The sequence below is a fragment of the Vulpes lagopus genome, chromosome X (genome assembly GCF_018345385.1).
Source record: "Vulpes lagopus strain Blue_001 chromosome X, ASM1834538v1, whole genome shotgun sequence".
Taxonomy (NCBI): Eukaryota; Metazoa; Chordata; class Mammalia; order Carnivora; family Canidae; genus Vulpes; species Vulpes lagopus.
The window spans coordinates 42,972,548-43,000,204 of NC_054848.1; the positions used below are offsets into that span (position 1 = coordinate 42,972,548).

General features: G+C 42.3%; 1 protein-coding gene across 4 annotated transcripts in view; it reads left to right on the forward strand.

Annotated features, from left to right (window-relative positions):
• CLCN5 (chloride voltage-gated channel 5) overlaps window positions 1-14,700 on the forward strand; it is a 160,397-nt gene extending 145,697 nt beyond the window's left edge. For all 4 annotated transcript variants that reach the window (XM_041741250.1, XM_041741251.1, XM_041741252.1 and 1 more), the window contains 6 exons: window positions 1,464-1,544; window positions 1,976-2,518; window positions 4,327-4,513; window positions 5,716-6,114; window positions 6,266-6,482; window positions 7,687-14,700. In XM_041741250.1, coding sequence (XP_041597184.1) covers window positions 1,464-1,544; window positions 1,976-2,518; window positions 4,327-4,513; window positions 5,716-6,114; window positions 6,266-6,482; window positions 7,687-7,777 — 1,518 coding nt within the window. In that variant the 3' untranslated portion in view covers window positions 7,778-14,700. The remainder of the gene's footprint in view (window positions 1-1,463; window positions 1,545-1,975; window positions 2,519-4,326; window positions 4,514-5,715; window positions 6,115-6,265; window positions 6,483-7,686) is intronic.
• The last annotated feature ends 12,957 nt before the right edge of the window (window positions 14,701-27,657 follow it).

Here is a 27,657-nt window from a genome sequence, read left to right on the forward strand (position 1 = left end):
GTTATTTTTTTCCTGCCGTTCTCACCATTGGCAGCAAGCCTTTTGGGTCCTGGGGCCTTGTCAAAGTGGGCAGATGGTTGAGAGTAAAATAGAGATTTGAGAAGGAAGGGGATAGACAGACTCTGTCTGCAAAAAATTGAAGCACACTAGCCATCACAGTTCTTTCTTTTTCCTCATAATGCATCCTAAACAGTCACTGAGATCCTCTCGTTGAGTCTCCTCATCTTCTCAGATGAAAGCCAGTATAGAGGCACAAGTTTCCAAATCCTCCCAGGCTAGCCCCAGAGGCCTCACTCCTTCCTCCCCTTCATTTTCCCAGGCCATCCTGCACTCTTAGGGAAACCTGCCTATTTATTTTGCTAAGAAGCATTTTATTCTTCAGAAACTCTTAACTATTATTAGACTTTCTTTTAAAAATATTTCCTTACTACCATGAATCACTTACCCCTCCACAGCAACCAGAATCCAATGAAAGGACTTTATTAATTCTGTTGTGTTGGTCACACACATTTTACACACACATGCACATGCCTACATACTAAGGTAGAGCAAGTATCACTTGCTCTCTTACTCTACCTCCGTGTCCCTGTTTATTTCCCTCTGACAGCTTCTTCCCCTTCCCCTTCCACCTACCCCTTTTCCTTGCCACACCAAAACACATTTAGGTCTTCTCTTCCCTTCAAAATCTATGTCCTTGCCTCTAGTTGCTTCTAGGTTTGCTCCCTATTTCTCTTTCCTTGGGGCACATAGTACAGAAAACCCTAACCACCTATTGTATGAGTATTTGCAGCTCCTGAATAGCTGTGAGCCAATTGTTACTATAGTTTTGTATCATTACAACCTTCTCTCAAATCTCATTTAAAAAGGATTTCTTTTTTTTAATAAAGATTTTATTTATCCATTTGAGAGAGAGAGAGAGAGAGAGAGAGAGAGAGAAAGAGCGTGAGCAGGGTAGAGACAGAGGGAGAGGGAGGAGCCCCAAAGTGGGGCTCCATCCCAGGACTCTGGGATCAAGATCTGAGATGAAGGCAGATGCTTAACTGTCTGAGCCACCCAGGTGCCCTAGAAAGCATTTCTTAATAAGGAAAGTGCTATGTAAATATATCACCAAAAATAACTCATTTAGGTGGTTAATAGGTTTATAGACTCAAATTCATTTAGTGAATTGAGAGTATGGGGGATGGGGGAGCGTAATTTGGAATAAAGTATATGCCTGGATTAATTCCAGGGGAAAGACCCCCTACCTGTTCAAGCGTTTGAACCATGCATTCAAAATGTAGCCTGAGGTGTTTGCTCTCAAAATAAGTAAATATGAATTAAACTTCATTTTTGATAACTGGGATATGGAGCATGTGAGGTTTTTTTAAAAAATGTTTAGTAAACACGAATATTCGTTTTAAAAATTAGATCAAGTGTGGAAAGGTGTCGTTATTCCAACACTAATTTGGAGTTTTGGATTGTAGGTCTTGTCGGCCGCAGCAGCAGCTGGTGTATCTGTAGCCTTCGGGGCACCTATCGGTGGAGTGTTATTCAGCCTAGAAGAGGTAAGTACTTCTGTCTGTATGTGGAGCATGTGCATTGCTTCTGGGTCAGGAATCCTGGCCAGTGTCTATTGGACATTTTGGTCTGGGAGTGCCCCACCCAACTCTGTGTTTTACCATGTGACCAGATATTCCTGGGCAGTTTTTTTGTCCTTAGCTCTCATTCCTGCACCACCGACTTTTCACCCAAAACTGTTTCTGCATACTGATTTATTAGAGAGAGAGTAAGAGCGCGAGTGAGCATGAGCAGAGGGGGAAGGGGTAGAAGGAGAAGCAGAGTCCCTGCTCAGCAGGGAGCCTGATGTGGGGCTGGATCCCAGGACCTGGGGATAACAGCCTGAGCCGAAGGCAGATGCTTAATGCACTGAGCCACCCAGGTGCCCCTCCCCTCTGCACGCTGATTTAAATTTGTTGTCTTACCTTCTTTCTTCTAGGTCAGCTACTATTTTCCCCTCAAAACATTGTGGCGGTCGTTCTTTGCTGCCTTGGTGGCAGCATTTACTCTGCGTTCCATCAATCCATTTGGCAACAGCCGCCTGGTTCTGTTTTATGTGGAGTTTCACACCCCATGGCATCTCTTTGAGCTGGTGCCGTTCATTCTACTCGGCATATTTGGTGGTCTGTGGGGAGCTTTGTTTATCCGCACCAACATCGCATGGTGTCGGAAGCGTAAGACGACTCAGTTGGGCAAGTATCCTGTCATAGAGGTACTCGTTGTGACAGCCATCACTGCCATCCTGGCTTTCCCCAATGAATACACCCGAATGAGCACAAGTGAGCTCATTTCTGAGCTGTTTAATGACTGTGGCCTTCTGGACTCCTCCAAGCTCTGTGATTATGAGAACCGTTTCAACACAAGCAAGGGAGGTGAACTGCCTGACAGACCGGCTGGTGTGGGAGTCTACAGTGCCATGTGGCAGCTGGCCTTGACACTCATCCTGAAAATTGTCATCACTATATTCACCTTTGGTATGAAGGTGAGGAGATTCTTTTGATATCAGTGGGTATATGTGTGGCTGTGGGTTTGGATGCAAAGCCAAGATATCATGGCAACCTCCAAAGCTCATGTAGCACTTCCAACTTCATGTAACATTATCCCCCAGCATTCAAAGCCCTTTTTACTGCCACATGTCCTAACTTCCTAGCCAATTGTACCTCTATCTAAAATTGTCCAAGCCGAGTTTTAGGCCAAAGGCAAACCTCAGCGATGAGATTTAAGTAGAAATGTTTTCTCCTTTCTAGTGGAAAGTATATTTTGCCCCTCAGAAAGGATGGTGAGGTATTTATTCACGTGCATTTTGTACTAAAACAATTCTTAACCAACACATTTTTGGTGGCTTTAGAGTTTGCCAATAAAGCAAAATGTTAAGTTGAACCAAGTAAAGGAGCCAAAATTCAACCATTTTTGATGACAAAAATAGCAACGTCATATGGTTCAGCCCATTGTATAGCTCAATGCATTCTTCACAGTTCTTGTCAATGCCGTTATCAGGAACTTCACAGGTGATCCCAAGTTAATATTCCATCTGTCAAAAGCGGACTTCAGGCGAGCATCTTTTATTTTCAGTGCCTGTTATCATTTTCATGTTTCAGAAGAAACCAGAAAGGGACATTCGTTAAAGTATTTTCCTTCTCCTCCCTAGGTTATTTGTTGTCTTTCCTTTAGCACCCAACTACGGAGTTATTTCCCTCTCTTCCCTAGGAAAACGGAGATTCAAACCAGAAAATGGGATGCAACAGCTCAGTTTAGGCAATGGTCTAGTCTCTGACTTGATATGCATCCTCCTCAACACCCCAGAAGGTTTTACAGTGCTTGTTGAGGCTTTTTTTTTTTTTTACCTCATGGCTTCATTCTTTCATTGAAAGTGAATATTCAGACCATCAAACCTGCCCAGATTCAAATGTATGCCACAAACACAAGCTATTTAAAAATAGTCTACTGTTTTCATTATTTTGTCCTTGTCAGTATTTCCTTCCCTTAACAGAGAAAATTAAGAATTCACTATATATATCCTAGAGTCAAGAAATAGAGACCTGAGAGGTGTTTTGGTGTTGGTGTTGGGGGGGATTTGTTTGTTTTGAATAGTCACACAGCTATAGTTACTGCCTTATTTAGAAAATGAGGTAATGAGTCTTTCTTTATACTATTACAGAATAAAATGTAACATCATGCAGAATCCTTTTAATGTGAGCAATGTGTTAAGATTCAATAAGTGAGAGTGGTTAGGAGCATTTCACTTAAACCAGTATTTACTGTATCTTGACTGTGGGTGAGTTACTTAACCTCCCTGAACCTTGAGTTCTTTGTGATTTGGTAATAATAACGCCTGTCTCCTGGTGGGGTGTTTGTAAAGAACTGGGGGAATCTCATCAGTAGAGTATCCAGCATAGAACACAGTAGATAGTCAATAGAGGATAGTTGTTATTGATAAGAATTCAGAATTGGGGGAAATGTCCGCATATGCGAGAAATTCCATCTATTTTCCTTTTTCTTTGGGAAAGGCTTAATTTCTGCCTCCAGTTCTGTGTTGGTCTGGAAAGTTCAGGCTCTTGCCTGATGGACCCCGAATCAGGGTAAGCTTCTTTGCAGTCATACTTGCCTGCACGTCCCAGAGAACCTCTAGACCCTGTAGTATTACACAAATCTTTACAAACTTGCTAGCATAGTGCATAGTTGAATTGTCATTGGCCTCTTTGCTTCACAGAGGGTCAGTCCTCTAGCCCTTAACATATGCCAGGCAAGTGCATCGTTTCTCCCTAACCATCTGTTGCTTTCTCTTTGCAGATCCCTTCCGGCCTGTTTATCCCCAGCATGGCTGTTGGTGCTATTGCAGGTCGACTTTTAGGAGTAGGTATGGAGCAGCTGGCTTATTACCACCATGACTGGGCCATCTTCAATAGCTGGTGTAGTCAGGGAGCAGATTGCATCACCCCTGGCCTTTATGCGATGGTTGGGGCTGCAGCCTGCTTAGGTGAGTCGTGTCTGCATTGATTTTGAAAAAGTTGTCACCCAGGTGACATCATAAAGAAGCATGATTTTTAAAAATCATTTATTTATTTATTTATTCATGAGAGACACAGAGACAGAGACATGGGCAGAGGGAGAAGCAGGCTCCCCAAAAGGAGCCCCATGTGGGACTCATCCCAGATCCTGGGATCATGCCCTGACCCGAAGGCAGACACTCAACCACTGAGCTACCCAGGCATTCCAAGAAATGTGATATTAAATGCAGTTGACTATAGATTTTTTAAAAATGACCATCCATTTCCTGTTGGGTTTGCCATTTTTCAAGTGCTTTAAGAAAGCATTCTTTATCATATAGCTACATTCCTCCCTTTGGGGAGCAATTTTACTCTCAAATTTCACCATACTAAGGAAATGATCAGAAACTTGGGTGAGGATATCTGCCCAAGAATGTTCAGCCCAGTATTATTTATGATAGCAAGAAATTGGAATCAACTAAATATGCACAGTAAGGGACTGGTTCAATGGCTTATAGTCGGCATAACAATGTAATGTTATACTATGGAGCTATTGAATGTGATGCTGATATTTAACATTGTTAAATGCAATGTTAATTAAATTTGTGATAATACGCAAAATGTTCCTGACGTAAAGTGGAGGGAGGGGAGCACAGTGGGGATTAAACATACACTATGAGCTCACTTACAGAAAAACATGTATTTTTGCATAGTGAAAAACTTGAGTCACTCAGGATTTATACTCTGCATATTTCTAGGCAGTGAGCTTATGGATAATGACTTTATTTTATAGAATTTAAAAAACCATTTTCTGAGTTTTCAACAATGGCCTATATGTTCCAGAGAACCTTTTGTCCCAGTAGCATTACACAAATTATGGATATCTTTTGCAATTACTTTTATAATTGGGGGCAGGGGGTTAGAGAAAGCAACACACAAATAAGAAACAAAAGGAGAAAACTCCAGAAGGCCACTTACACTTTTGTAGATGTTAATTTGAGAAATGTGACTCCTGTCCATTATAAACTTGCTTTGACACAGTTGCTAGGGTTTGTGTAGTAGTAGGGGAGACCTCCTCTTAGCAATGTTCTGGTAAGTAGGCTTTCCCCAGATGCGGGCCTCTCACAGGCCCTTAACTGTAATGAATCTGAACTTTCCCTGTTTTCAGTAACCTGTATCTGTTTCTTCGCAGGTGGGGTGACTCGGATGACTGTTTCTCTTGTTGTCATAATGTTTGAACTAACTGGTGGCTTGGAATACATTGTGCCTCTGATGGCTGCAGCCATGACGAGCAAGTGGGTGGCAGATGCCCTTGGGAGAGAGGGCATCTATGATGCCCACATTCGTCTTAACGGTTACCCCTTTCTTGAAGCCAAGGAAGAGTTTGCTCATAAGACCCTGGCAATGGATGTGATGAAGCCCCGGAGAAATGACCCTTTATTGACTGTCCTTACTCAGGACAGTATGACCGTGGAGGATGTAGAGACTGTCATCAGTGAAACCACTTACAGCGGCTTCCCAGTGGTGGTGTCCCGGGAGTCCCAAAGACTTGTGGGTTTTGTCCTCCGAAGAGACCTCATTATTTCAATTGGTAAGGATTTCAAAAAGAGGCTAATGGGACCCGCTGTGGAAAGAAAGAAATACGTGTGAAATGGGGGAAGGCACAGGGAGGATGGGACCAGTTTGAGGCCATCAAAATAGAACTATTTTCAACTTCTTTTTTTCTCCTACTTTTGAAATAGAAAATGCTCGAAAAAAACAGGATGGGGTTGTGAGTACTTCCATCATTTATTTCACCGAGCATTCTCCTCCAATGCCTCCATACACCCCACCCACTCTCAAGCTTCGGAACATCCTGGATCTCAGCCCCTTCACTGTGACTGACCTCACCCCCATGGAGATTGTAGTGGATATCTTCCGCAAGCTGGGACTGCGCCAGTGCCTGGTTACGCACAATGGGTGAGAGCTCTTTGGGGGAGGAAAGAGATTGTGAGAGGAAAGAGAAGGGAGGGAGATAAAGAGAGAAGAACCCAATTCATTTGAACATTAGTAGCACTTACAGGCCCTTTTGAAGTTCCAAGATGAAGATGGATGTGTTTCTTTTGTTGTAATTAATGGAAAAGGAGTTTGGGGGGAGAAGGTATGTTTGAGAGATATGAACTACTGGCTGCACATTACAAATAATGCAGTTCCTCCTCCACAAAAGAAATGGCCGTGTCCTTTTGATTAGACAGCACTGCAGTTACAATGGTATTAGGTAATATATATATAGTATTTGGTCCTTACAGTACCTTTGCTATTATTATTTGAGGGTGAGAAAAAGCAAGTTTCAGTAGGTTTGAAGATCTCCACAAGGGCCCCCAGTTAATGTATAGTAGAGGTAGGCTTTAAACACAAGTCGTCAGATTCTCAAGGCCAAGACTCTTTCTGGGATCTTTCTTATGCAGTAAAGGAAGCCCTGCTATTTTTATTGGAAAAGAAGGGAGGTTGAGGAGGAGGGTGGCTTTTTTTCTAAACATGGTATGTTAATCCAGCAATTGTATAAGAGTTTCACTCTCTAAAATTTCTAAATGTTGTAACAGATGTCTTGCAGGATTTGAATCAGCAAGGGGGCTTTCCCTAGCTTATTCATTCAACATTTACTGAATCCCTATTTTGTCCAAGAAAGTATTCCACTAGACTCCAAGGAGACACACAAAAAGATAAGGCCCTTCTGCCCCCTCAAGTAATATGCAGTGTCATAGGGGATCTGAGAACACATGAGTCCGTATTATACGACAGCAAACAGGACACATGCACAGAATCATGCCTGGTTGCCAGGAGGACGCAGTCTCTGCTGGCTTGCAAGATCAGGGAAGGTGTCCTGGAAGAGGAGTGTTTGAGCTAGGTGGCCAAAGAGAAGATTCAGATATGTAGGGAATATTTAAGGCACAAGAAGTAGCGGGATGTGAGACCTGAAGTAAAAATGCTTGCAGTCTGTTTAGGGACCCATGCACTGCCCCATTTGCCTGGTGCATGAAACCTAGTTCTGTTATCTCCTCATCCTGTGGGTGTGGACAGTTCTTGAAGACAAGGTTGCAAAGGATCGGGGAGGAAAAGCATCACCTCTGAGAATGCTAACTGCACATTTATTTTTGTTTTGCTGTCTTGTTTTGCCTTTCAGGCGGTTGCTCGGAATCATTACCAAAAAGGATGTGTTAAAGCATATAGCACAGATGGCAAACCAAGATCCTGACTCCATTCTCTTCAATTAGAATCACAGGGTTGTGCTGGATATAAAACTGGCAGGACATTGCAGACCATGGATGTATTTTGTTAACTGGGTACCCAAAACACATTTCCCATGTTTGGATGGTGAAGTTATATTAGTGTGTTGTCTCTTTCCTATAAGTTAACCAGTTGCACTACATAATCTCTGGAATTTAATCTTCTCTTTAAGAGAAAATACAGTTAGGCTTCTGTGATATTGCATTAGGAGGATTTCATGAGAAAGTCAACAAGATTGCTATGGTTTAATTCTTTAATAAATTTTTAAAATATAATAATCATTAGCCAATACGCAATCACTGAAAACTATGCAAGAAAAATTCCAACCATCCTGACCTATAGCCTGCAGGAAACTCATGAAAAAGTCACTTTTTTGGACTCTGTCATTGGTGGAAGATGAAGTGTAAACTAAGGGGCTTTGCTTTTCCAACCACAGAAAGGAAAGCCAGAAGGAAAATAGTAATGGTGTTTTCCAGACTGTGAAAAATTCAGTTCAAATATTATCTTGTTCCTGTTACAATATTTAGCATTATTAGTTTGTGTGTGTGTGTGTGTACGTGTATGTTAATTTTAATATCTGATTATAAGACAATGCTGCTTTGGTTAACCTTCTCTAAAAGAATTTAGAGAGGTTGACTTTTATAGCTTGCTTGTTCCTGGTACTCTTTTGAAGTGCACAAAGATAAGTTATGGAACTCTTCTCCTTGTCTGCAAAAAGGGTAATTTTCCAGATGGTATTTGTTTAGCTCATAGACAAGGACTTTGCCATGAATTTGTTAGTAGCGAGGAATGATTTCTGCAGCTTCCTTGAAACGAATGATTAGTAAAGTTCTAAGCAAAGTCGATGACTAGGAATTTCACATTTTTTTGGTGAGGTCCCAACTAATTCTCTTACCCAGATGCCACCTCCATGAGTGATGGTGCTTTAGGCTTCTGGAATATGTAAGAATAGTAAAGGGAACCAAGTTGAGACTGCATACTGATAATCCAGGGAAGATCCCGAGCTGAATCTGCACTCTCATGCATTCCTTTGTATAGACCACCAGTACTAAAATAACTGGGCACTCATGCCTCCTCCCAGTGTTAAGTACATATGACAGGCCAGTGTTGTCCCTGTGAACACGAATTTAGGTTTGGGGTACTTTCAAATTGATTCAAGGCATCAGGGTAAGATGGGCAGCTGCAACTCCCTTGGGGCTCATTAAAATTCTAAATGAAATGCAGAACCATCCTAAGACCCAGGGGTGTGGACAAGGCCTGGTGACACCAAAGGTGCTTGTATCCAATTGAAAAGGTGCCTGTCTCAATTTTCTACCACCTTTACCGCAGTAGAAAACCTCATACTGGAGGGACACCTGGTGGAATCACAGAGCCACCACCGTCATTCCCACACCGGTTTCTTTTTCTTGTGTTTTCCCCAAGTGCAGCTGCTCCTTCTTATTCCCCTCCATTCTTTCCCCCTCCTGCGCCTCAGTCCCCAGACCTCTCTTTGGGATTGAGTGCCATGCCTGGCTAACCATTCCTTTTTCAAGAACTGACTCCCAGGGTGAGTTAAATTGTGAACCAGGGCTCAGCAACCTTAAGGCATGTGGACCAGAGGTAACGCACAGCCATTTGCTTTGCTGTGTAGTTCAGCTGCTGCCCCCAGGCCTCCCTCCCTTTCTTGTCGACTCCCCACAGCAGCGAGATTTAAATGCCAGGGCTGTGAGTGAGTTCAGCCTTTTCCTGTTCCACGTAGGAGTCTGTTTCCTTGCACTTTTTTGCACCATCCTTCCAGCCTAGAACCAGCAGTCTCTCAGCATATCCTCCTCCACCCTCTGCCTGTCCTCCCCAAACACCTCAGAATTCCTCCTTCTAAAAGTTGCTGAGCCTTGAATCTAGGTTCTTTTTTTTTTTTTTTTTTTACCCCTAGTTCTTATCTTTCCAAAATCCGAAATTCTTTTATTGCTCAGAACTGGGTGGCCAAGGCTTGTACTGATTTTAATCTTTCAAATATCAAGGCAGTCACCAGAGTTCCTTTTTTAAAAAGTATATCATCCTAACATTTTACTGAAAGAGAAAGAACTCTCTAGGTTATCTTGTCTTAGAGTCATGACTCAGTCACTTTATGTCTTTTGTCCCTTTTATGCCACTGATTTCCTCATATGAGATGAGGCTGTGTGCCAGACCACCCCCTGTGCATTGTGCAGAAATCATTCTTATCTCTAGATTTTTCGTTCACTACCTATCTTTTCTTACTAGCCTTCCAGCAAAAGTTTGCAAAACAGGAAGTGTTAGTATTTCTGGTATTTGATAACAAAGGTTTGGTCGCCTTTCATAGCACAGCAGTGCTATGGAAGACGTTTGTGTCTGCCTTTTTGTTTCTTCTAGGCTCTGTTTTTGATTTCAGACAGATGAGCCAGTGTTAAGGTGCTACTTCAGAGAATTAATTCAAGAAATCAGATAACACTGTGCCAAGGTATACTTTCTAGATGCTAAGCACCGATTGGACCTCCAGAGAATAATATCCTTTTGATACCTCACTCCTGATAAATCTCATTCATTAACCTCAGCTTCTCAGGAATCCTTGTAACACATATGCTAGAAGTAGCTATAGTGTATGGTATTCGTTATATGTCCAATCCTATGGTTTGGCTCAAAGGTTGGCTAACTGTGGCTAGCGCTCTCTGCTGGACTGCTAGCTCAGCACCTAACACTCAAGAGTTTCTTGTCTTAAGGCAATGGAAAATGTTCTTTCTGCCATTGCAGATTCAGCAATTGGGCAGACTTATCCAACAAACAGAGCTGATACAGGGAGGTCTGTCAGTAGTCTCAGGTGGCCACATACCTCAATGGCAAGAGACTAGATAATATGTGATTTAAAAATTAATTTGAGTTGAGACTAGTCTGTTTGGGCACTGAGAAAAGAAAATTGCCCAGCACTAGGGAAAGATCTACAAAAGAAGGCCAATAAGTGCTTCAAGAGAGTTAGGATTTTCCAAGGAAAAATATCTGGTAGGCATCCAGCCATGAAAGCAGTGGGAGTCTATAGGTTTGTAGAAGTCTAGCTGCTATACTTTGTAGAGTCAGATCTTCAATGTAAAGAATTAAGCCGAAGCAGTTCACGTGTGGTTATACCACTGGAGGGAGGAAGCAGGGGATTAAAAATGCAAACTAATGGCCACTCTCAAGGTCATTTCTATTTAGATGTTTGTTCAGACCTCTCCTCTTTTCTGGCCCTTGCTTCCTTTCTGGCACCAGCCAGCTGTGCAGTAGAAGTGGTATAATCCACAGAACTGATATCCTCTGGTGGATAATCTGACATTGATGACACTTTGGATTTGCCAGCTGGCAGAGCAAACCATTAATTTTCTGGTTGAACAGCAAAGCAGTTCAGTTGTTTTGGCATCAGAGGCTGAATCTGAACCCCTTATGGGAAGAGCACAGCACAGTATAAATTTCTCTAGCAAGTCTCCATTTCTGTTTGAACACAAGAAAAATGAAGTAATGGGGATTCAGTGTGGTCTAAGGCTGTGAAGTAATTCTTAACCATGATCTTTTCTTTTTTAAAGGTGGGGAGGGGTGGAGGGAGAGGGAGAGAGAGAATCTTAAGCAGGCTCCACACCCAGTGTGGAGCTCGATGCAGGGCTTGATCTTACAACCCCTTATCTCCCCAAGATCATGAGCTGAAATCAAGAGTTGGACCCTTAACTGACTGAGCCACCCAGGTGCCCCTTAACCCTGATCTTATGAATTTATTCAAGTATGAGGGGAGCAAATATGTTTCTAAAAACTTGTCACGCAGTAGAGTCCATCATGCAAAGTAATCATTGCATGTGATATGTTTTAAGTATTTGAATCACCTGTCCCTGCTGGGTCTCAATCTTGGTTTGTTTTGTGGGGTGATGAATAGGGGCGTGAGCTTGTCACCCCACAGTATCTTTTGTTTTTGTTTTTTTAATCACAAGGAGTGTAATTTTTGAAGTTGAGTTTTTTTTTTTTGAAGTTGAGTTTTTAATGATAGTGAAGACAATAGTGAGAATTTGAAATGGCTAGTGTGTTTTATATTACCAAAGTGCTTACTGATGACTGGCCACATTGCTACCCATCAGTTCAGAGAAAGCAGGAGAACATTTTTCAGGGTGGTCCACAGAGTATTGAGCTCCTAAAAACCCTGAGAAAAACTAGAAATTTAGAAAGTAAATGGGAAGTATAATATTCAGTCCTTAAAAAAGATAGATGTCTAAATATGTGGTCTAAACTTAAGTGTCCTCAAACCTTGATTTTTTTTTAAACCACCTCTGGGTTTGCCTGGATTCCTCCTGGAGAGAGAGCTGGAAGACGGGGCAGTGGAAAACCCCTAGTAAGAAAATACGTGAGTTCTCACAAGATGGTGGGAGGAAGGCCATCCTATGCCCCAAGCCATACATCCTAGCATTTATAAACTGCTTGATCATATGCCTCAGGTAGAGAAAACATCACGTAGCCTTTCAAAAACCAGGTTTTGTAAGCAGAGGAGAGGCTCAAAGCAGCATTTGGCTGGAGGCAGTCTACTTTTTTGCAGAGGGCTGACCCACAAAGAGACATCTGCTCAGGAAGGAGGGCAGTGACTACTTGCCATTGCCTAAATGATAAGCTTTAGGTAGATTGTCTTGAATTTTGATAGCAAAATATTTTTTAAATCTATATTTTAGCCTCCCTAGAATGTACTTATTGTGTATTAAAGAGAAAAAAGTTAAGGGTTTCTCAGATCAGAGCTCAGGGAGCTGTGTAAATTTACAGTGAAATTAATGTAATGGACCTGTGGTGGCCACTCAGTTTTGCTTTGCCTCAGTTTCGGTTATTTGCTCTCAGGAGAGAAGTTCCTGGAATAATAGGTGTTAGCAACTTCACGTGATTCCACAGATGTTGTCAGGCCGCAGTCTCATTTTGGAACATCTGGATCTGGGGAGTTGTGAGGTGATGTAGGGAGCAAAATTGATTTTTTCCACTGTGTAGTCTGATTTTTTTCCAAATCACCCAAGAAAGAAAGAATCTGATGTGCTGGGTTTGCATTTCTTGGATGGGGCCTATCAGGTCACCCTGCCCAGTCCCACAGTCATAAATTCCTACCTCTCAGTTCCTGCCAAAGGGTCTTCAGCCTCTGTGTACACTAATTAAATGGAATGCCTTGCCTAAAGTTTGGCCTTTTAAAAGAGAAACAGTGCATGTGATGGTATAAAAATATGAGGGTTTAAAAAAAAATGGTCTCGGCCTCTCCTCCTTCTCCCCTTTTTCCTGTTACTCCTTTCCCCACCCCCAAATTCAGATTTCTCTCAGCTATTAACAAGCATGTTGTTTTGAATGTGGACCTTGCAGGGAGGGACAACAGCATCATTCCGAGAACAGAGAATGGAAGATATTTCTGAGCTGATGGGCTGAGCAGGGATCTGCTCCACCATTAGGGGCCAGAGCTGGTGGTATTTATTGAGAACGTTGAGGGCTTTTAGTATCTCAAGGCAGACATATGAAGTATTCATTGCTAAGCCTTATTATCTACTAGTCCAAATCTGTTGAAAATCAGAGGCAGCCTGGTATTTGGTGAGTGAAATGCCATCTGGCAACACGGAGACAAGGAAGTGGCCTGAGATTGTTTTATCAGGGTGGGAATGTTCGAGCTCATCGTATTGCATGTACCTCAAAATATATGGTCCTTCAAGAGTGCTCATTTTTCCCTGTCCATTTGACTTCAGCCCCTTTCTCCCTCCTTTCTCTCCCTTTGCCCTGCCTTTTCAGTACTCAGCTTTTTAATAAGTATTTACATTTTTATTATTATATTTGGTCCTTTAGGATTATGTAATGATTAAGAAATCAATTTCATTCTATATTTTTAAAAATGATATTTTAATATTTTGTTCTTTTAAACTGTCTTTTGAAGCTCTGCTGCTAACCAAGTATAGGCCAGAGAGGAGTAGGGCCTGACAGACGGCACCCTGGTCCTGTCACCTAACAATGACATCGATGTCATGACGGTGACTCTTCTTTATTTGACCAGGGCCAGCCTCCTGCTCTTACCTCTGTCCATTCACTTCTCGCCCTGTGAAAACTCTTACCTGTCAGATGAGCCAGTGAGGCTAGGAGGATCAGAAAAGCCAGGTTCCAGCCCACGGGCCATTATATGAGTTCTCTGTAGTATGCTCATTCGTAGGGCCGGCTCCAACCACAGTAGCCAAAGAAAACCTGCCCTACTCAACATTTTAGTTCCTAAGCGCTGGTAAGAGTTCAGCCAAAGCCAGTGTATATAGATAGCAGTAGTAGCTGGGCATATACCGAAACTAGCATCAACCAAAGCTGATATAGCCTGAGTTTCTAAAGGAAGCTTGGTGCTGAGCTGTTCAGAGCAATTATTTATTGGAGTGTTGCCAACCCTTAAGTCATGCTTTCTTAGCTTTATTCTAGCTTGCAGAGATGTTGGCCCCCACTTATAGGCACAGTGTGTACCAAAGCTATGGCTTACTGTTCACTTTGTTTTGCTCCCTGGTCATGCATAGTAACATAGTCTAAAAAGGAAGACATGGGCTGGGGAGTTAGGAGACCTGGTTTCTATTCCCTATGCTTCTACTAACTAGCCTTGAGATCTTAACCGCTCTGTGCCTCCATGTTCCCATCTGCAAAATGGGGATAGTGTTAATTGCCCTACCTACCTCACAGGGTTGTTGTGAGGATAAACTGAGACAATGAATGGAAAGTACTTTAACAAGTAAGTGCTATGCAAATTGTAAGACATGGAAACAATCATGTTAAAGGCAATGGAATGGACATTGGCAGAAGGGTTAATGGAATCGTCCAGCCCTTTCTCTGTGTGGCATAAACCCGGGTCGCCATTGCTTTATACATTTTCACTTAGCACAGATTTGTAATTATGCATGTAATAAAGCACAGCCTTATCCAACCTGGTGTCTGGTGTGTTTTTAAAGGGGGGCATGGTTGCGGGGGTGTTGAGGGAGGATAGTATAAAAGGTACCTGCAAAATCCTACCAGCAGGCTCATTTCTTAAAATTATTTATTAGATACTTAATTATTTTTACAAGTACAGATTCAGTAATACTTTTTACAATAAGGAAACAAATGAGGGGCAGCTTGCATCTTCTGAGGGATTCCAGATACCTCATTCATTATGGCTACTTAAATGATCCTGCTCATACATTGGTGATCCTTTCCTGATGGCATGAGGATTAACTGGGAGCTGTATTTTTTTCTTCCTTTTTGAGCTTTTAGTGATTAAGATGATGGGCTTTGACAGGCCTCCTGCCTGTAGTCATTCCTTGCCAGGAGGATGATGGGTGATCAAATGTTCCTCCAGTGAAAAGTAAGGCTAGTCCTACCCTCTTTGTGGTGTGTTGGGATTAAAATGTCTTCTGTGAGAAACCCTCTTAGGTGACCAAGGAGGGGGTCTTTTGGGGAGGTGGTTGAACATACAAACATTTCCTTTTAACACTTTTGTGGAACACAGAAAACAACCTCAAAGTCTGGCTTTCCTACTTTCTCTATTTTTCTTGCATCTGATTCCTCCTTCCCCTTTCCATGAGCCAGACCCGTAATAAGGCAATTTAGCAGGTATCCAAATCTTTGTTTAAGAATTTCTCCAGTTGGTATCCAATCACATCTGCTGTGGTGTTGACTTTTTGCTACCGAGAACTTTAATGCTTTTGACCTATTTGATATTTTAGGAAGGACACCTCTACAAAGGTAACTTCCTCATAAGCCTGAAATTCCACAAAGAAATTTGGGTTTCTGAGGTCATTTATCATTTTCCTGGACCCCTTCCACACTATCACCATCCCTACCTCTAAATATCTTTGGAGAAAAAAAACATCTAGGTGTTACCAGCCATCAACAACTTACTATGAATTACAGTTCCACATCTGGTCGCTGTAGGGCTCAGATAAAAGTGGCTTTGATGGAGTATAAGGTGGTACATACAGACCAATCCATCATCTAGTGCAGGAGAGGCCCAGAGAAACACCTGGAATTGACCACCAGATGTCAGTGCAATCATTAAGATACTGATGTAGGTATGGTTTGGTCAAAAGGGAACTATGAGGGTAGGTGAGGCAAGAACCACGAATTCAGACTTACAGCTAGATGGTGGGGATACAAAATTCAATCACAAGGTATTTAGCAGACATTCTTTTTAAAGATTTTATTCATGACAGAGAGAGAGAGAGGCAGAGACATAGGCAGAGGGAGGAGCAGGCTCCATGCAGGATCCTGACGTGGGACTCGATCCTGAGACTCCAGGATTATGCCGTGGGCCGAAGGCAGACGCTAAACCACTGAGCCACCCAGGTGTCCCGACATTCTCTTTTTATTGTACATAATAAACTTCATGCTGTTCTTATTAAGAAATGCTTTTCTTATTAAATCAGTCACATGGCAGTCCCTACTTTAAGGAGCTCATTGTCCTGGTGTCTGAAAGTTGTAGTTCCTTTCTCAAAGCAATGTCCTAGGATAAAAGGAGGAAGGAAGGACTCCAGTTTCTCCTTTGCTGGAATGGCCAGATATTGTGTGATTAGGACACTTTTAACAATGGGATGGTGGTGTTGATAATTACCCAGGGACAACAGGTGTAGCCTGGAACTACTACCCGTGTCTTAGTTTGGGCTCTGCTATAACAAATTATCATAGATCGGGTGGCTTAGAAACAACAGAAATTTATTTCACACAGATCTGGAGACTGGAAGTCCAAGATCAGGATGCCAGCATGGTTGGTCCTGGTGAGAGCCCCTCACCCAGGTCACAGTCTAGCAGCTTCTCATTGTATCCTCACATGGCAGAAAAAGAGCTAGAGAGTTTTCTGGAGTCCCTTTTTAAAGGGCATTCATCCTGTCCACGAGGGCTTCACCCTCCTGACCTCATCACCTTCTAAAGGCCCCTCCTCCAAATACCATCACAGTGGGAATTAGGATTTCAACATATGGACTTGGGAGGCAAACAAACATTCAGTTCCTGACACTAGGCAAAGCAAGAAGTAGAGTTATTCTCTTTCCCAGGGATCTCCAGCGCTTGGCCTTTGGACTCCATCTAGCTCCAGGCCTCCCAGGCTCCTTCCCTAGGAGCTCAGACTCTGCCCTTTCCTGGGGTTCCCAAGACCCCTCTCCTGGCCTCTCTTCCCTCCTTCATAATAAGCAATCCCATCTTAATGCTAGAGGGTGTGAGGTAAGAGAGTTGTTTGAACAACCACAAGTAAAAAAAAGTCTTATTCTCAAAAATAATAGAGCAGAGAGCAACATTCAGGGTAGGAAAAAGACATTTTTGGCTTTTTGCTCCCCTTAGGTAGGCCTCCTTAAGCTGCGGAGTTGAAGAGGTTCCCTGTCTGTACATTACCCAGTGTTAGCGTCTCTCAGACATTTTAAGATCTCAATTCAGGAGGCTGCAGATGGAATAGAAGACAGAATGGGAAAAGCATAGGATTTGGAACCAGAGGGCCTAGACTTGAGGCTTATTGCAAGGGAATTTTTGCCTTTCTGGATTAAACAAAACTTTGGATCTCTAACATTGGCCCTAGAGAAAGTCTCTCCTTGAAAAGCGATAAAAGGGGCTTCTGGATCTCACAGTATGGTTTTGAGTTCCATAGGATTCTCCTTACCATTGAGGCCATTTTTCTGGTTATTTCTCTGGCCTAGGGGTGCGTGGGCGATCACTACTCTTTAAAAGATTCTGACTTGAGTGTGCCTCTATAGCAAAGCTGGGATGGAGGTAGAATTTTTAATTTAAAAGCTCAGGAAAAATAAAAGGGAGCCAAAGTGATGTGCAACAAGCACATCCTACTTGTCGTGACTACGCATCAGAATCATCTGAATTAGGTTTTAAGAAATAGATTCCTGGAGGTTTGGTGCTACGTCTTGGACTGGTATTTGGAAAACCATACAAGAGTATGACAGACCTCACCCTCTGCCCCCATATCCTGAAGCCTTATCAGCCTCCTACATTGTGGGCACCATCTTCTCACCGCCTGGGAGAACTCATTGTCTCACTTGTTCACTCTTGTGTCCCAAGGACCAGATACAAGGCCCAGCACAGAGTGGGACCTTCAACGATACAGTACTAGTGGGATGGCTGTTTGTGTAAAGTTTGCCTTCTTTAGCTCCTGTTTCCTGCTTGAAGATGTGTCTCTTCCCTAGATGTACACCACCTTTCAGGGACACCGCTCTTACCCACCACAAGCAGTTCTTCTATCTTATAAGTCACAGCCTAATAATCACCATCTCATACACCCCTTGGTAAGTGATGGAAGGCATGTTTATTTCAGGCTCTGCTACTTGTTGGGCTCATGATTTGACCTCTCTTAACCTCAGGAACCTCATCCATAAAGTAGGAATAATAATTAAAAACTGCCTCCTTGGATTGTTGAGATGAATTGAAACTGGGTATAAAACTGGGCTTTACAAGTTTACTATACAAACATCGTTGCTATTCAATTGTCATGAGGACTAAAGGAAAATGTATGAGAATAGTCAGTTCATAACCAGTGTTTATTGGGTGCCACTAGGCAGTAGGGATTCAATGGAAGGAAAAAACAGGCCCATTTCCTAGATGGCAACCCAAATCACAATTTAGAATGGCATAAACCAGCAGTCTATTATAGTGACAGAATATTTTTTCCAAGTCCAGTATCTATGGGCTTGGTAGCCTTTCCTGAATATTAGCAGAATCTTGGCACCTCCCCTCCCACCAAAATATTTCCTGATTATTTCTGCCTCTGAGACTCTGGAATACGGCACTGAGTCAGGACATCCCAGGTACACCTGAACCAAACAGCTAATGTTCTCAAGAATGATGCACCCACTTCATTCCCTCTGGCTCCAATCCCCACTTGGCCACATCTGAGGTTGGCAAAGTCACCTGGAGAACTATTCCTCACCCCAGATACCACCCAGCCTGACAAAGCCAATTGTACTGCTTCCCTCCTTGCCTGTCCTCCAGCCTAACTCCTCTTTCCAGTGCCAATCATGAAACAAAAACTCCATTGTATATGGGTGAATACCAATGGATATGGCTGTGTGTACACAGAGAGTGGAGGGGAAGGTTGTCTACTCTAACAGCAATGTATTAGAAATGCTTTGTTATACAGATACCCTTGAACTTCACAACAAACCCTTGAAACAGGGGAGGGAACTAAGACTAAGACTGGGTTGTGATTTGTTCAGTATCTCAGAGCCAGGAAGTGTTGTAACAGAAACTGGAGCTCAATGTTTTTGATCTCAAGTCCAGTGATCTTTCTTCTGCTAATCTTGCGGCTAAGTGCCATTCACCCTTGACCATTTCTGGGCCAGTTTATGGGAAGGAGGTAATAGGAGCCTGTTTGGGCAGTTGGCCTACTGTTAAGAATTTACCGTGGGTAAGAATCCATGTAGAGTCGTGTAGAGATTATCATAAACAATTCTAGGAAGGGGATCTCCAAAAGTTTCTTTTAAAATGTGGATGTGTAAAGAGTGAGATATGGGAATGGAGAGGGATGGGGGCAAACTGTCTGGGAGCCTATATTTGCTGATTTACCTCTGTTGGTATTATTTGACGTTTTTGCCGAGAGCTTGTATCACTTTTATAATTTGTTTTAATGTAAACATCCAGGAAAGAAAACAGTCTTTTTATATGAAGTTATAAGGATGTGTTCATCTCGTCAATTGGAAGCTAAATTTGTTTTTCCTGTGAACTAACGATAGACAATGAAAACTAAAGCCTCAGGTCCAGTAAGTGGTTGTTATGAGAATTCCCATCCCTAGCAGGGGGGCCATATGACTCATGCAGGCACAGGAGGCTGTTTTCTCTCATAATCTAACATAGCAGCCAGAATGATCCTTTCAAAACATAAATCAGATCATGCTACTTGCTTGATTTGAAACCCTTTGGTGACCTCCCATTACAACCAGAGCAAATCCAAACCCCTTACCATGGCCTCCGAGGCCTTCCATAACCCTTCATCTGGCCTGTCTTGCTAACCTCACGTTATACGTTATTTCTACCTGAAATTGATATGTTAAAGTCTTAACCCCCAGAACCTTGGAATGTGACCTTATTGGAAATAGGGTTGTTGCAAACGTAATTACCTAAATTAGTATGAGGTCATCCTGCAGTAGGGTGGGCCCTAATCCCATATGGCCAGTGCTCTTATAAGAAGAAAAAATTTGGAGACAAGCACACATACAGGGAGAGTCCCATGTGAAGATGAAGGCAGAGATCAAGGTGATGCTTCTAGAAGGTATGTCAAAGATTGCCAGAAAACGATCAGAAGCTAGAAGAGAGACATGAACAGATTCTTCCTCGTAGCCTCAGAAGGAGCCCTACCCTGCCAACACCATGATCTCGGACTTTTGGCCTCCAGAACTGAGACGGTGCATTTTTGTGAAGCCTCCTGGTTTGTGGGACTGCTTTAGTATAGCAGTCCTAGCAAACGAACACACCTCATCTCTCAGCACTTAATCCCCTACTCGTACTCGCTCTTAGCATGCTATCTTCTTTTTTTCAATTTGTCACACACCCAGTTTATTCCTGCCTCAGGATCTTTGCACTAGTTGTTTCATTTCTCTCCAACATATGTCCCCCAGACTTTCACATAAATAGCTCCTTCTCATTATTCAGCTTAAATGTCCTCTGTTTCAGCAGCTTTCCTTGACCTCCCAGTCATTCTTAATTGCTTTGTGCTCTTTTTTCTCCTCTGTACCCATCATTATCTGATGTTTTCTTGTGTATTTGTTTATAGTATATCCCCCCAATTAGAATGTAGGTGCCATAGGGAGTTTGTTCACCATTGTATCCCTGGCTTCTACTTAGACATGCCTGGCATGCTATAGGCACTCAGTAAATATTTGTTAAATGAGTGAATGAGTGGGACGAGTTCTTTACTGATACATTCATTTGTGAAGCATTTGTTGAATCTCTACTACTTGACAGCCACTGTGTTAGAACTCAAGGCACAAAGGCAAATAAGATAGGGTCCCTGCTCTTAGGCTTTCTAACAGTCTGTGGCTACTCCCAGGCCCCAATCCTGGTGCAGAAGAAGGAGCATGGTCTTTGGAGTCTGACGGGTCTGAGTTCATATCCTATCTCTGTCACTTACTAGCTGTGTGATCCTGGGCAAGGCACCTAACCTCACTGTACCTCAGTAATTTCTTTTGAAATGCAGTATTCTTGGGCAGCCCAGGTGGCTGAGTGGTTTAGCGCTGCCTTTGGCCCAGAGTGTGATCCTGGAGACCCAGGATTGAGTCCCACGTCAGGCTCCCTGCATGGAGCCTGCTTCTCCCTCTGCCTGTGTCTCTGCCTCTGTGTGTGTGTGTGTGTGTGTGTCTCTCATGAATAAATAAATACATCTTAAAAAAAAAAAAAGAAATGCAGTAATCTCTTTTGAAATCTCTTTCTGCCCCAGAAAGTTGTGGTAAGGAATTAAATGGGATAAATAATGTGTGTTGAAAGCTAAGCAGTGTCTGATACCCAGGAGATACTTTTAAAAATGGCATTCTACCTCTACTGTAATTAGAAAACCATGGTCAGTCTGCTTACAGCTATTTGCCTCCCTTTGGGGGAAATTAACAATTCCCCAAGACAGCAGTAGAAATAAGTCAGCATAAAGGGAGCCCCTGGGGAGTAGGCCCTGTGCTTCTATCAAGGAACTCTGAGAAGCCATCCAGGCAGAGGAGCTACGTATCGGATGTAAAATCCAACCTGTTTTCCTTCATGTCCCATATATGTGGTAGTCATTCAATCATGTGTTCATTCATTCATTTATTTAGCAACTACTTACTGAACATCGATTCTATTTCAGGCACTGTGCTGAGTGCTGTGTATAGAGTAGCAAAAAACATAGATATGGTTTTTGTCTTCACAGGGCTTGTAGTCTGGTGGTGGAGGTTGTTTTTGTTTCATTTTCCAGGTTCTTCTTCATCAAATATTTATTGGGCCTGGCAGTTTTTCTCTATCTAGTGGGGAATGGTGACCACGGTCACCAGATGAACTAATGGTCTTGGATCTGGGGGAGGGATAGGCAATGGTGTTTGTCTTTGGGATTTTGTGGGCTTGGGAACCCTCTGAAAATTATCTTTAAAAAGGTTCCACATATTGAGTCCTTGCTCTGTTTCATGCACTAGACTCCTTGCGTCACATCTATTATTTCATTTAATCCCCATGACAATCCTGAGAAACAGACATTGTTATTAAAATCTTTTTAAAAAGATTTCATTTATTTGTTAGAAAGAAAGCAGGAGAGAGAGAGAGAGAGAGAGAGAGAGAGAGAGAGAGAGAGAGAGAGAGAATGAGCTGGGGGAGAAAGGGCAGAGGGAGAGGAAGAAGCAGACTCCCCATTGAGCAGAGCCCAACATGGGGCTTGATCTCAGGACCTTGGGATCATAACCTGAGCTAAAGGCAGATGCTTAACTGACTGAGCCATGCAGGGGCCCCTAAAATCTTTTATGTCCGATGAGGAAAGGGAAGTTCATGCTGGTGAAAAGGTGAAGTGACTTGCCCTAGGTTATACGGATAGGAGGTGGTAGAGGTAAAATCCAAGTCCAGGTCCATGTGACTTCAAAGCCTCTTTCTACAATACCACAGTCCTTTCATTTTTCCAGAGGATATTTCTGCTCACAAAGCATTGCACAAGGTTGACTTCTGGAAGCTAGGAGATCCCTCAAAAGAAATAGTAAGGGTCAACTATATAGACAAAATTCCCCAAGTTTCCATAACTTCTTGTATTAATTATCTATTCCTGTGTAACACCACTTACACAAATGTAGTGGCTGAAAACAACACACATTTCTTACATCACAGTTTCTGTGGGTCATGAGTCTTGATACAACTTTTCTGGGTTCTTGGCAAGGGCTGTAATCAAGATGTTGACCAGGCTGGGATCTCATCCGAGACTCAACTGGGGAAGAAGCCACATCCAAGCTCACAGGATTGTTGGTAGCATTCAATTCCTCGTGGGCCACTAGACCAAAAGTCTCAGTTCCACGCTTGCTGACAACCCAAGGCCATTCCTGTTTCTTTGCTGTGTTGGGGTTCTCCAGAGAAAACAGAATGAATAGTGTGTGTGTGTGTGTGTGTGTGTGTGTGTGTGTGTGTGTGTGTAGAGAGACAGCGGGAGAGAGAGAGAGAGAGAGAGAGAGAGAGAGAGAGAGAGATTGAGAATGAGGGAGAGAGATTTGAAGGAATTGGCTCATGAAATTATGGAGGTGGCAAGTCCAAAATGTGCAGGGTGGGCCAGCAGCCTGCACACCCAAGGAAGAGCCACTGTTGCAGTTTAAGTCTGAGGGCTGTCTGCTGGCAGAATGGCCTCTTGCTTGGGGGGTCAAGCTTTTTGTTTTATTCAGGCCATCAACTGATAGGATGAGTCTCCAGTGGATTTAACTAGGGTTCAATCCATTAGAAAAAAAGACACCCACAGATCTGTGGGAGATAAGCCCTTCTCTATCTTGGATTCCTGAGATGGGGTAGGTACACAGCCTGGAACTTCCTAAAGGCATTATTGTTTGAGAGGTTCCATTAGGCACACCCTTAAATCTCTTGAAAGGGCCTTTTGTGTGACCAAAAACCACTCTGATCCTTTGATCTTTCTGAGGATGTAATGAAAGGTGGTACAGTCCCTCTCTCAGCTTTTTCTCCATGGCATCCTTTCCTAAAAGTCCTCAGAAGTCATCTTTTAATTTTAGCATCTTCTGCCATCTGGAGAGGCTGACAAGCATCAAGTCCTAAGTCCTTTTTGATACAACAGTTCTTCCCTCAATTTATCTTTCTCCTTTCTACGCAGTGGAGAAAGTAAAAATTCTCTGCAATTCCTTCACTTGCAGATACCACTGTTAGGGTTTGGGTGAACATATTTTTATTATTTTTCTATATATGACAGTACACACACTCACACATGGATAGAATTAGAGTGATGCTAATTCATAGTGCCTTCTATTGTTTTTTTTTCCTCCCATTTAATATTTATTGGAGTAGATTGCTTTCCACAGATGTTCTTTTCCTCCAGAATGATTTCTCTCCTGGGCTTTGGACTTCCTGTTCTCCAGTCTATTCCAGCCAGCTTCAGCCTGTTTCAGGCCCCAGGCCGAAAGGAGCTTTGTCCCTGTGGCCTTGCCTCAGCCACGTGACTGCTCAGTGACTGTGTTTTCACCTGCAACCTAGCTGGGGAAGATGACAGGAAGTGCAGCTTTGAGGAACAGGTAAAAGGAGCAAACCATGATCTGTGACTTAAGAGAGACACAGGCAGAGGGAGAAGCAGGCTCCATGCAAGGAGGCCTGCTTTACTAAAGCACAGCCATTAGAACTGAAGCCACAGACTAAGATTTATGGCTAGGGTGTAAAGGAATGCAAATGGATGCTGGGTTGACAGAGAAAACCCAAGGTTAATAATGATCCAATGATAAATGCCAAAAGTAAGGAACCAAATTATACCTCAGCTGTGATTTCAACTTTGGCAAAAACATGCATGGGTTACACAAAGGTGAGACTGTAGTTCTCTGCCATTGAAGAGTGGTTTCATTAGTGTTCCAGTGTGTTTTCCATTTCATTCAATAGTCTTGGAAAGAATGGGTTTTAGAGGGAATGGCTTCTTAAAAACAGCTTGCTCTTCATATTAAGAATGACAAAATAGGGCAGCCCAGGTAGCTCAGCGGTTTAGGGCCGCCTTCAGCCCAGTGCCTGATCCTGGAGACCTGGGATCAAGTCCCACGTCAGGTTCCCTGCATGGAGCCTGCTTCTCCCTCTGCCTGTGTCTCTGCTTCTTTCTCGGTGTGTCTCTCATGAATAAATAAATAAATAAATAAATAAATAAATAAATAAATAAATAAAATAAATCTTAAAAAAAGAATGACAGAATATATATTAATAAAAGAGAACATTTTAAGCAAATAAGGAGTTTAAAAGCCTCGAGTGGTGGAGATATATTTTGAGCCTGGATTTGAGCCTGGTTTTGAGCCTGGAAAGAATCGAGAATGGGAGTAGTCCAAAACATGCATGGTAAGAGAATGATGGATGGGCAAAAAGTATAAATTAGCAATTCATGGAAATAGCACAACTGGCCAACAAATACTTTATTTTTCTTAGATTTTATTTATTTACTTGAGACACACACACACACAGAGAGACAGAGAGAGAGAGAGACAGAGACAGAGAGAGAGAGAGAGAACATGAGCAGGAGGAGGGGCAGAGCAAGAAACAGACTTTCCACTGAGCAGGGAGCCTGATGTGGGACTCAATCCCAGTACCCTGGGATCATGACCTGAGCCCAAGGCAGATGCTTAGCCAACTGAGCCACCTAGGTGCCCCAATAAATACTTTGAAAAGCCATTTTATCTCGCTTATAATGGAAGAAATACAAATTAAGACTGAAAAAATACTGATGTTTAGATTGGAAAGAGTACAGGAAAGGGACACCCCCAGACACCCTAGGTTGGAATATACATGGATGCAACCTTTATAGAGGCCCATTGGACATGATCTCTCCAAGCGTAAGTGCACTTACCCTTTGTCCCTGCTAGAGCTCTTCTGGAAAACACTGTTTTAGAAATAAACAATTGGGCAAAGCTTTATGTAAAAATGTATTTATCTCAGCATTGTCTGTATCATGGAAAAGTGGATATAGCCTAAATATCTATCAATATAGGAGTGACTAATAAATTACGGTACAGCCACACAATGGCTCTATATCCTGAAGAGAATAAAATAGATTGGTATGGGCTGGCATGGAAGAATAGTTGTTACACATAACTGAGTGAGAAAAGCAAGCTGCAGAAGATTGAGTACAGTATAATTCCACGTTGAAGAAAACAAAACCAACAATAATTCCATGTTGAGGAAGACAAAACCAACAAACAAAATCTGTATCTGTATGTAGTTCTGTGAACATTTGATATTTTAATAGATGGCACTAGAATTCTCTTAGGGTGAAGAATGCAATTTTTAAGAAAAATAACTTGATAAGCCTCCTGCAATGTGGAAATTGAGGTCCTGGGGAGTTGGGCAAGATCATAGGAAGACTGAAAATTTTCTATTAAGAAGATGAACAAAGGATTTTAAGGACAAGGGTATCAAATATTCAGAGTTGTTTTTTCGGGGGGGGGGATTGCTATAGTATCAATTTCCCTCCATTGTTTCAATCTTTCAGTAAGGTCTGCTACACCCACAAATGTCTTTTGTAATTTTGGTGGAAACTTGAAAGAGACTGATCATGTGTAGTGGTCGCTTCAGAGAAAGGAGAAAAGTTTGGCCACAAGAGGTCAAATGTAAGTGGGATACAGAGTAGTTCAGCCAATGGCCAGTTCTTCAAGCCAAAAGTGAGCAAGTGACATTGAGACTATAGACACCTTGCAGAAAACATTGAACTTCCCAGTTCTGGGATAGGGGAAATTTGTCGACTGACTATGGAATGTAAGTCTGTGGCTTCTGGACTCAAGACACACTGGATTGAAAATTCACTCCAATACTTACTAGCTATGTGAACTTGGGCATGTCAATTGAATACCCTGTTTCAATATCTGTTAAATGGGAATGATAACAGTACCTGTCTCATAGGTTTGTTGCGAGACTATAGATTATTTTGAAGGTTTAATGAGATCCTATTTGGAAAGCACTTAGTGCCTGAAACAAAGAGCTCAATGAAAGTTAATATTAACTATTGTCATCATCATCATCTACTTGGATTACCAAAGTAATAGATGTATTTAATGAATATATAACTACCATGTTTCCTCAATTCTATGATTTGTTATTCTTTCAAATTTCTGAAATTGGGGCTCATCATTATTTTACATTTACATTTAAAGTCATTTTCCCCTCTTCAGAATAATCCAAAAAGTATCTGATTCCCCAAACCATGCTGTAGTTCAGTGCTTCTTAGACTTTAATAAGGGGACCTTGTTAAAATGCAGAGTCTGACTCAGTAGGTCTGAGGTGGAGCCTGGGGCTCTGAAGTTCTACTGAGCTCCTAGGTAATACCAGTGCTGCTGGTCCTAAATAGCAAGGGTCTCCATCTCTGAACAATAACCCATCAAAGGCCAGAGATGCCACAGGTTGGAATGGGAGCCATATTGTATTCAGGCCTCTGAAGCAGCCTTCTTGAAGTAGCAGACTTCTGGTCCTACAGCCATGGGATTTAAGTTTTGGGACATCCCAAAATCTGTAGGTTAAAAACAAAATCTGAGGAGGATACTGAGTGTTCCTAAATTAGCATCTTTGGTAATGCGTAATGGTCATGTCAGTCATTCTGAATCCAAACTGGTTTAGATGTCAGAAATTCTGGAAAAGAGACCCAGAGACCTTGGCCTTGTTGGTTTTCCCTCTAGTCAAAGCTTACTAATTGGAGTCTTCTTCAGTCACTTCACACATTCTCAGTATGTATGATCTCCATCTTAGGTCTCCACCTAGAGTAAAACAAGCCCCTCCAACTAATGCTATCCATTTAACAAAATAATCTCCCTTCTCCCTTCTTCCCCTGTACCTTAGTCAGGCATCAAGGCCTGGGGATTCTTTTTTTTTTTTTTAAGATTTTATTCATTCATTCATGAGAGACACACACACACAGAGAGGCAGAGATACAGGAAGAAGGAAGAGAAGCAGGCTCCACACAGAGCCAGATGCGGGACTCGATCTGGGGACTCTGGGATCATACCCTGAGCTAAAGGCAGATGCTCAACTCCTGAGCCATCCAGGCGTCCCAAGACCTGGGGATTCTTAACAATTTTTTAAAATTCTTTTAATTTATTAAGATCACTTAATGTGTCTACCCTCTTAAGAAATTTTTAATTATTATTGACTATAGGTAAAATGTTGTGTAGCAGATTTCCAGAGCTTATTCATCTTACTTAACTGATGGCGTTATGCCCATTGATTATAACTCCCCATTTACTCCTTCCCCTCA